Source organism: Podarcis bocagei (assembly GCF_964188305.1).
Source record: "Podarcis bocagei genome assembly, chromosome: 11".
Lineage (NCBI taxonomy): Eukaryota > Metazoa > Chordata > Lepidosauria > Squamata > Lacertidae > Podarcis > Podarcis bocagei.
Genome location: NC_138136.1, coordinates 48,998,435 through 49,008,803, shown reverse-complemented (window position 1 = coordinate 49,008,803; position 10,369 = coordinate 48,998,435). Strand labels below are relative to the sequence as shown.

General features: G+C 47.0%; 1 protein-coding gene across 1 annotated transcript; it reads left to right on the top strand.

The window, feature by feature from the left end:
- The first annotated feature begins 1,768 nt into the window (after positions 1-1,768).
- RXFP3 (relaxin family peptide receptor 3) lies at positions 1,769-5,862 on the top strand. Its single transcript, XM_081213044.1, has one exon. It carries the CDS (start codon positions 1,983-1,985, stop codon positions 3,345-3,347), a length of 1,365 nt encoding a protein of 454 aa, XP_081069170.1. The 5' UTR covers positions 1,769-1,982; the 3' UTR covers positions 3,348-5,862.
- The last annotated feature ends 4,507 nt before the right edge of the window (positions 5,863-10,369 follow it).

The following is a 10,369-nucleotide window of genomic DNA, read 5'->3' as shown; positions in this document are numbered from 1 at the left end:
CAATGCAGGAATAGGCATCTGTCCCGTACGGGGATTGAACCTGCAACCTTGGCATTATCAGCACCATGCTCTAACCAACTGAGCTATCCCCTGTAGACATCTGCTTTAACCCTGGAGACAGGGGAGAGAGCACAGCCTCTGCGGAAAACATGAGACCTACTCTGAGGAAGATCTGTTTCAGCAAGGGACTCCATGGAACCTGCATGGGATACTCTATATAGAACTGCCTTCAGAAAAGGTTGCAAGGCACACCTATTCTGGCTGGTTTTGGATTTGGCTGGTTTATATGTTGTATAGGGTGGATTCTGAGAGCCATAGTTTGCCATCCTTAGAGCAGACTCTTTGAAATCCATGGAATTAACTCAAGCCACGCTGGTTTCAGCAGTCTACTCCAAGCACAGCTAACAGTGCAATCCTAACCATGTCCACCCAGATGTGTATCTGAAGAAGTGTGCATGCACACGAAAGCTCATACCAAGAACTAACTTAGTTGGTCTTTAAGGTGCTACTGGAAGGAATTTTTATATCATGTCCACCCAGAAGTCCTACTGAATTCAATGGGCTTACTCCCTGGTAAAAGGGTTTAGGATTGCAGCCTTAGTCTGGATCCAACCTATTGCTTTTATATTGTCTTTGAGGGGGTGGGCTATTGGGTGGGGTGGATTTCTTTGGTTATTTTAAAACTTTAAAAGGTATTACACTTAAGGGCTCTGACCAGTTTTTAAACATATTTTTTAAAATACTGTAGGTAAGTAAAATGTACCACGGTTCAAGCTATCGTACCTGCTGCCTGATCAAAGTGTCCTGAGGGCTGCTTGTGATTACCTAGTGGCGTGGAGAACCCCAGTTTTCCCTGTTTCTCTTTAATTTTGCAGAGTCCTTTGTCACTCCATGTTAAAATCCGGGGTAAATCATACTGCATGCACATGAAGTTGCAAAATAGGAGGCATAATAAAAAAGGCGATATTGGAAGACACGTGTCTGCAATAGGCAAACACGGGATAAGTTGATTAATTCTCTCTCTCTCTCTCCCCCCCCCCTCCATTTGCAGCATGGGGAAACGGGCCCCACCCCACAAGTATGGAAAAGATTTTCTCAAAGCAGGAACACGCGCTCTGTTGAAAACAAGAACCCGTGGAGGTTTCTATATTAAATTTACAGATTAAAATACAATCACTGCCTGTGTTTGAACGCGAGGATCTGTGCGTTGCCCATGATGGTGATGGTTTTCATGCAGAAAATCAGTGAAAAGGAAAGGAAGGAAGGAAGAAAAGCGCACTGCTGGCATCCCGGCGTCAAAAATAAAACCACTGGTGAAGTTCTGTCAGTCGGATATTTCAGCAGTGCCGCTTAATTTGGCTGCTGCGGGGCAAGAAGTGGGACAGAGGCGGGCGCAACTGGCGCTACCTTTTCGGCACCTTGGAGAGCTCCCCGGGCGCGTAGCTGCGCGCGCACTCTGAAGCGCAAGCAGCGGGGGCAGAAAGGCAGCGCTGTATATGAATGACTGCACCGGAGCGGAAGGCAGCACTCGGGCGGCAGTTGCGGCCAGATCAGAAGGATCCGGAGAGGCTCCGCTTCCAAAGACCAGCGAGACGCCGTGCCCAATCTGAAACCCGATTCCTATCCCAGCTCCTTCTGCGCAGCCGGCAAGAGGCATCCGACAGGGTTGCTTTCTGGAGATCACCCAAGAAAGTCAGAGCAGCGACTGGGTCACTTCGCAGCGAATGCATTTTTGGGGGGTCTGTCTGCCTTTGGATCTGAAAAGCTCCTTTGGATCGGTGCTGGTGGTTTGGCAACGCGATCCCTCCTGCCACCTCGTCCATGTGAGTTTAGCAGAAGGGAGACCCGGCCGGCAGCGCCCCTTCCTCCTTGTGAAAAGTTCTCTGCAGGATCCTCGCCCGGGACTGTTTTGGAGCCGCCCTCGTTGCCTTCCAGCTCGGTCGGTGGGGTAGAGGCGGGCCGAAGCTCCCGTCTGCCATGGGATGATGGATGCCCCGTGTGACTACAGCTACTGCTCCCTGGCCGCCAGCATGAAGGACGTGGAGCCCGGAGACTCGCTGGGCTCCTTCTTCTCCAGCTTCCTCGAGGAGAGGCTGTCGAGCAACCGGAGCAACGCGTCCCTACAGGAGCTCTGGAGGAGCCTAGTCCACCTGGAGCGAGCCGATGGGCCGCAAGGCAGCGGCTCGCTTGTCCTGAGGGTCTTCATCTCCACCATCTACTCCGTGGTGTGTGCCCTGGGGCTAGTGGGGAACCTCCTCGTGCTCTACCTGATGAAAAGCAAGCAAGGCTGGAACAAGTCCTCCATCAACCTCTTTGTGACCTGCCTGGCCGCCACGGACTTCCAGTTTGTGCTGACCCTGCCCTTCTGGGCAGTGGAAAACGCTCTGGACTTCACCTGGCTCTTTGGCAACGCCATGTGCAAGATCCTCTCCTACGTGACCACGGTGAGCATGTACGCCAGCGTCTTCTTCCTCACAGCCATGAGCGTGGCCCGCTACCACTCAGTGGCCTCCGCCCTGAAGAGCAAAAGGCCTGGCGGACTTTGTGGGGGATGCACTTCGGCCAAGTGGCTGTGCGTCCTCATCTGGCTGGTGGCCATCCTGGCTTCCCTGCCCACTGGCATCTACTCCACCACCTCCACCATCTACACAGAGGAGGAGTTCTGCCTGGTCAAGTTCCCCGACAGCCAAGGCAACAATACCCCCTTCTGGTTGGGGTTGTACCATGCCCAGAAGGTGCTGCTGGGCTTCCTCTTGCCCTTGGGCATCATCACCCTCTGTTATTTGTTGCTGGTGCGCTTCATCAGCGACAGGCACATGGGCGCCAGCTCCTGCGGTCCCAGCACCAAGCGCCGGTCCAAGGTGACAAAATCGGTGACCATTGTGGTGCTCTCCTTCTTCCTTTGCTGGCTTCCCAACCAGGCGCTCACCATCTGGGGCATTTTCATCAAGCTCAACGTGCTGCCCTTCAGCAATGCCTACTTCTTCTCCCAGACCTACCTGTTCCCCGTCACCATCTGCCTGGCCTACTCCAACAGCTGCCTCAACCCCATCTTCTACTGCCTGATGCGCAGGGAGTTCCGCAAGGCCCTCAAGAAGTTGCTGTGGAGGATTACTTCGCCTTCGCTCACAACCATGCGCCCCTTCACTGCCACCACCAAGCCCGAGCATGAGGAGCAAGCCTTGCACACCTTGATGCCCATTGACCCCAGGGCTGTTTCTGCTGCTCCAGCTGCTCCTGCAGCAGTCAGCTTGCCTGACATCATCTCATATCCCCCCGGGGTGGTGGTCTACAGTAGCCGCTCTGACTTCTTGCCCACCACCACCTCGGCTGAACTGCATTTATAAGCTTAAGGGTTGTGAGTGAGACAGTGATGTTTCCAATCTCCAGGGTCAACAAGTCAGGGTCTGTGTTGGAGCGCACCCCATCTTGGTGGAGTGGGGGAGCCAAGCAATGTGCTCCTTGGATTGTTCCATTCCCAAAGGGGGGAGGGAAATGTGTAAAAAAAGGTATGGTTCAGTCCAGTAAAAGGTGACTATGGGGTTGCAGCGCTCATCTCACTTTCAGGCCGAGGGAGCCGGCATTAGTCTACAGACAGCTTTCTGGGTCATGTGGCCAGCGTGACTAAACTGCTTCTGGTGCAACGGAACACCGTGATGGAAACCAGAGCACACGGAAACACCATTTACCTTCCTGCTGCAGCAGTACCTATTTATCTACTTGTACTGGTGTGCTTTCGAACGGCTAGTTTGGCAGGAGCTGGGACAGAGCAGCGGGAACTCACCCCGTCATGCTGATTCGAACCGCCGACCTTCTGATCGGCAACCCCAAGAGGTTTAGACCACAGCGCCACTCGCATCCCATAGGAAATGTGTGTAGGGCTGTTCCATAATTCAGGGAATGGGACCATAGGGAGCTGAGTCAGACTAGTGGTCCATCTGTCTCAGTATTGTCTCTGCTGATGGGCAGCATTTATCCAGGGCTGCAGACAACATTCCCTGCCCTGCCTGGAGACTGAACCAGGGACTTTCTATATGCAAGGCAGATGCTCTCCCACCCTTTCCCCAAATAAAGGTGTGTGTGTGTGGCATTTAGGAAATCAGGGCCAGCCCAATACAGTTTGCTGCAGGGTGCAAAGGACAAGATCCTTCATCCCAACCCCTAGTTCTATATACTGAACGTGGCCAAATTGGCAGTTGAATTTTACTTCAGCGCCGGTGATGATGGAATAGTGGTCTTCACCACAATAGACTAGCTAGCTTAAGGGGTGCACTCTTCTGTCCTCCAGCAACCACACCTGGGGCAGCTGCTTCACTCTGCCTAATGGAAGAGCCGGCTCTGTAGTAGTGCTTCCCCATGACTGCAGAAGGAGTTGTCTTAGGTTAGTGAGTTTCTGGACTGTTCCAGGGGAAGCAAGGTATGTAAATCCATTCCTGGGGACTTTCTGGTTTTACAGGAATCAGGAAGATGGAGTTCCTGCACCTTATGGGAGGGGGATTTGGCTGGCTATTACATCTTGTTGGGGGGTGAGAGACTTGTCTATAGAGGAAGGGCCCTCAGAGGGTTCAGTTCCTGTGAAGATGAAACAAGGTTTCTCAGGGACTTCTCCAGGGGTGGGGGACTGATGTTCTAAGTATGTTCCATGTTCTGAGTGCCCATATTGGGATCTGTGTTCTTCTTAAGGGGGTGGTTGAAGGTGAGAGGGAAAGAGATAACAGGTATGTGGCATATCTTGCTCTGATCCTGGTGTGAACCTTTGATTCAAAAGGAGAGGGAACAAGAGGAAGCTGGCTTGTCGTTTTGGATGCATCTGATGAATGAACCTTAGTCCATTCATATGCTTAACCAGTGCAGTTGTGTTGCAGGTGCCACAAGTTTCTTTTCTGGTGTGTATTTGTTCTGGGTTTTTTGCTGCAACAGACTAATATGGCTGTTCTCCTGGAAATGGCTCCTCCTGGAAATATAGCACAAACATACCCTTTTTTCTGAGAGATGATTCAGTTTGCGAACTAGCAGAGGATATCTGGGATTTCAAAAGAGCATGATAAAAAAATTTAAGCTGTGCTGCCAAGATGGGTGGTTGAGACCAGATGGCGGTGCAAACTCATTTTGTGAGGAAGGTTGTAAAAGATCCAGGAGCTGACATACAACAGGCTTTTCCTGCCAAGTCTGGATTCCAAAACAGGAAAAAGCTCCTTTGAGGGCAGCATCCTGGTTCCAACAGTGGCAAGGAACATGTCCCATAAGAGGCAAAACCCCTTTCCTGCTGTTTGCTACCAGTGTTTGGAATTTGGTGGTGCACTGCCACTGCACATGGAAGTTCTATTTGGCTGTAATGACTAATCATGTTGGTTGAGCTGCCCTTCATGGAAATGTTTAACATTTGAAGTGATTGCCCTTTTCTTGACCAGCTTCTAGAAAGATTCTCTCTCCAGTATACCTGGTGGCAAAATTTCTACCCAAGACTAATTTACTACCTAAAAGTCTTGGACTTCACACTTGAACCATAGGTGACCAGATTTCCTCCTTCTCCTGACTCCCTGTTTTCAAAACCTCAGCTCTTACATTCTTTGCCACCATTTACCCCCATGCAGAGAGATAATTCTCTCCAATTTTGATTTCTATGGAATGCTCCATTCTCCATGGCTACTACTGTAGCAACACCATGTTCACACACAAGGGCTGGGATTGCACCAAAGACTGCTTGTTGCAATGTTGGAGCATGCGATTCCTGGAAATTAATGTGTACTAAAAACCTGGGATGATGTTCTGGGTCTGGGGGAAAAGGATGTTTCAAGGCAAAATGATTTGTATTAAAAAAATTCTGTATTGAAAGTATGAACCTTGTTAGCTGTAGATTATTAAACCACCATATGCATATTACATGGAGCATTCTTATTACTTCGTAAAACCTTGTCTGCAGCCAAGCATTGCCTGGAAAGAATCAATCCCTCTGCTCAGCGGAAAGACACTTAAACTTCAAGTATCTCTCTTGTGTTGATGCGTGTGCCTTTGTGTACATAACTGACTGTTCTAGAATTCTCAGATGCTTGTGTTGTCCATTTGAATTTCAAAAACCAAACACACGAACCTGGCAAGCATTCTCCTACTGCAAACACCTAACATTTCATTAACTCTGCTTAGTTGCAAAGCTGGGCATGCCTCTTTGGTTTCAAGAGTACACATCAACTTTCTTAAACAAGAAAAAAATAGAAAATGGGGAGAGGTGAATGGTTGATTCTCCTTTTGCTCCCCAGCAACAGCGGTATTATGTGCGTGTCAGGCAAATTTCTCTCCTCCGCTGTCCACTAGATCTATGCTACCATCACATTAGCACAAACAGAAGAGTCTACGGCTCTTTCAGTCACCTGCCTTCAAGTGTCATAACTGCAAAGAACACTTCTACCACATTAGCAAATACAATGCAAGCATTGTTACTTTGGGCTGCAGACCAAAGCAAACCTCTTGAAAGGAATGCAGGATCCTGTTTTGTAACAAAGTCCATCTAGCACAGGATTCCCTCCACTTGCTGGCAACAGCTCTTCGGGGCTCAAACCCACAACCCTGAGAGTAAGAGTCTCATGCTCTACCAAGTGAACTATCCCAGCTCAGTTCTCCTTTGCCTGCATGCATCCTTCTCAAATCTGAGGCAGCCCCTAGAATAGATTTTGGGGGGCATGTTGGCCAGGGGAAAGAGAAGGGGAGAAGATTCTGTTGCCCAAGCAGAAATGCTTGCACTATGAAATAATTGCCTAAGTTATCCCCCCCATTATGTCCCAACATACAGGGTTGGAGCAAGGATCACAATGTATAGGAAGTGCCTGAAACAATTCCAAGCACTAAATACATGCTATGTAATTTGGGAGGAATATTCACCTAGCAACAGAGTTGAATTACTATGGATGTGTCTATTGCGCACCCACTGACTCAGCTGACATCGACCAGTTATTGTCAAAGTTAGATTCTGGGCTTAATTATCTCACTTGGAAGTGGGTGGGTGGGCTCCAGACTAAGTAGTCTTCCTGAGGGTAATGTATATGTTTTCATTTGCTTCAAAATGTGGTAAGACAGATGTGCTGTTTAGGGGGGCTCCTACTCAAGGACCCTTGCACATCTGCCCCAAAGTCCTGCCCTGATAGCACTCCCATTGAAAATCATGACAAAATTCTATCATTCTTAATTTCCCACCTCATTCAAACTCCTAAACGTACCACCTGATCTTTAAAGCCCTAAACAGCCTTAGTCCTGTATACCTGAAGGAGCGTCTCCACCCTCAACATGCAGCCCAGACACTGAGGTCCAGTGCCGAGGGCCTTCTGGCGGTTCCCTCGCTGGAAGAAGTGAGGATACAGGGAACCAGGCAGAGGGCCTTCTCGGTAGTGGTGCCTGCCCTGTGGAACGCCCTCCCAGCAGATGTCAAGGCAATAAACAACTATTTTACTTTTAGAAGACAACTGAAGGTGGCCCTGTTTAGGGAAGTTTTTAATGTCTGATGCTGTATTGTTTTTAATATTCAGTTGGAAGCCACCCAGAGTTGCTGGGGAAACCAGACAGATGGGTGGGGTATAAATAAATTATTAGTATTAGTATTAGTATTAGTATTAGTATTAGTATTAGTATTAGTAGTGACAGATAATCTAAACTGGGGGTGGGGGAAACCTGTGGCCCTCCAGATGTGATGGACTCCAAATGTCATCAACCCCAGCCAGCATGGCCAGTGGTCAGAGATAACATCTGGAGGGCCATGGCAAATCCATTCTTGGTCTAAAGCGGTGTTTTTGGACTACAGTTCCCCTCATCCCTGACCACTAGTCTTGCTAGCTAGGGATGATGGGAGTTGTAGTCCAAAAACAGCTGGATACCTAAGTTTAGGAAAACCCTGGTCTAAAATATGAACAGGCAGAATCTAGATATAGGTTGACTGCACCAAGCACACTTTGCTGTTAGATATAATCACCAGCCCTTTTTTCATTTCTGCTTTTCCACAAATCGCTTCAGTAGGTGCTGAAATGGGAGTTGAATTATACCGTTCCTGGAAGGCTTAAAATAATTGTCACTTGAGTGCAGTTGCTGAATGCCTATCATTTTTCAAAAGCTGAAGGGTGGCGGGGGTGGAGGCGAGTTTGTATGTATGGACAAAAATAAAATGAAATAAAAATCCTGTTGCAGTAGATTGCTTTTAGTGGGAGGACTGGCATTTAATTTAGTAGTAGGCATTTTTACATTTTAGGTCATATGTTTTTTCAGAAGGGAAGCCTGTGTGTTTTGGGATAGACTGTCAAGAGCATTTTTAGAGAGAAACTTTTTTCAAAGATGTTGAAAGGAGTGTGAGGTTTCTAGCATTAGGGAGTAGTTCTGAATGTGGAGAAAAGCAACTGAAGCCAATTCACTTCCCACTAGGGAGTCAGGATTCAGACTCCTTGCCTTGGATCTGTTCTTATACTATCACTTCCAGTCTGTGGTTTAATACATCATGACAGAGGTTCATTTGGATCCAGAGAGCTACCAAGTTTGTCTGGAAACGCTGCCCTAATCTTAAGGGTGTATGAGGTAACTGTACTGACCTAATGAGGAAGGAATGCTCTCTGCACATGGTCAGAAACATTCTACGTTATTTCTGCATTCTCTTGAGTGGCTGAGTCCTAACAGCCAAAACAGTTTTCAGGCCAAAGGTCCAGTGAGTCCTAACTTGATGGAAGCCCTGTCACTTTGTGGGTGTGTTATGGTATGTGTCAAAAATTTGATCAATATAGGCATCTTCCAAGACATCACCAAGAGACTGTTTATATGTATTGGTCAATGTGCGACATTCACCAGTAAATGTCTAATCTGACTGAATGCCTTCAGCAAATGTCCAAATGTAATACCTTTTCTATACCACAGATGTAAATGTGCCCCATTTACATCTCCCTCCACCCCAAGGAAAGCCCTCATGACAAAAAAAATTCTGATATTTTCCACCTGGTCTGTTTAAATCTTTAAAATGGCTAGAAAACCTCAATATTCACAAGATTTCCCCACACTTCCCTTTTCCTGAGGTGATTTCAAAGCTTGACTTGAACTGGAGACTTCCAGGGTTACACTTTTTAAGGCAAAGACAGAAATAATATGGGTAGCTCATGACTGAAGTTTAAAAAAATAAATGTGCATTAAAATTAAAGCAGGCATGGTGGGGATGTTCTACTTTTTATCAGAGCAGTTGTGCTAAGGGGGAGGGTGTTTAACTCTTTCTGATATAAGTTATCATCCCTTGTGCCTATATTTTTTCCCTAGGAGGGCAAATAACGATAGCTGGGGTGTGGTGCGTGGAAAGAATGACAAAACCCTTTCTCACCATTGCTGCTCAAGTGAAAACAAGGGCCCCAGCTTTATAAAATACAATAAATAAATAAATAAATAAATAAATAAATAAATAAATAAACAAACAAACTAATTAATTAATTAATTAATTAATTAATTAATTGAAAGATCCATTCAGGGATCTCTAGCATCAGAACTGTTTTAGCCCTTTGCCGTCACACCCTAAACCAGTAAGCCACACCCCAAGTGTGGAATCAGCGCAACCATTTTCCAGGGTCCACATGGCATTGTTAGCATCAAAATGCCAGCCCAGTGGTTCCCGAACCCGCCCCCCCAAACCCCCACTTTAAAATGGCTGAGGATCTTGGTGAACCATTTAATGATTTTTCTGTCTGTTGTAGCAACAGCAATGTGCTGTGCTAGATGCTGTGTGATTTTTAATTGTATCGTTGTTGCTTCCTTTATTTCTTATCTATTGTCTTTTATTGAATTCCATAGAACCCAAATTGTATTACAAGAAAATGCGATATAAGAAATAAGAAGCAAGTAAAATTCGATTAAAAACCCCTTACGGATATGTAACACGATGGATGTGACAACTCACATGTTCAACCACAAATCCACAGATATGCCACGGACCACAGGTTGGGACGCCCCTCTGCTAGTCCACATTTCTCCCTGTTTGTGAAATCTGAACATAGTTGTCAACTTTTCCCTATACTTGTGAGGAATCCTATTCGGAATAAGGGAACTACCCTTAAAAAGGGGGAAACGTTGAGAGCTATGAATCTGAACAACCCATTTGAATTATTGAGCCCCCTTTTGGATGCTGCCTAAGAGAGCCCGGATATACACTCTGATTCTGAAAAGTGAAAAACACTAGCTGAACTCTAGGATTTTTGTTTGCTTAAAAAGAAGAAGACTATGCATGGAGGGAATTAGTTTGAGGTCTGCAGTCCTCATCACAGAAATAGCACACGTGATTCTCTGAGAAGGGATGCCCTTTAGAATCATAGAATCATAGAATGATAGAGTCGGAAGAGACCACAAGGGCCATCGAGTCTAACCC

What these genes read in the sequence shown, in the direction of transcription:
- RXFP3 (XM_081213044.1), top strand. Translation starts at nt 1,983, where the DNA reads ATGATGGATGCCCCGTGTGACTACAGCTACTGCTCCCTGGCCGCCAGC.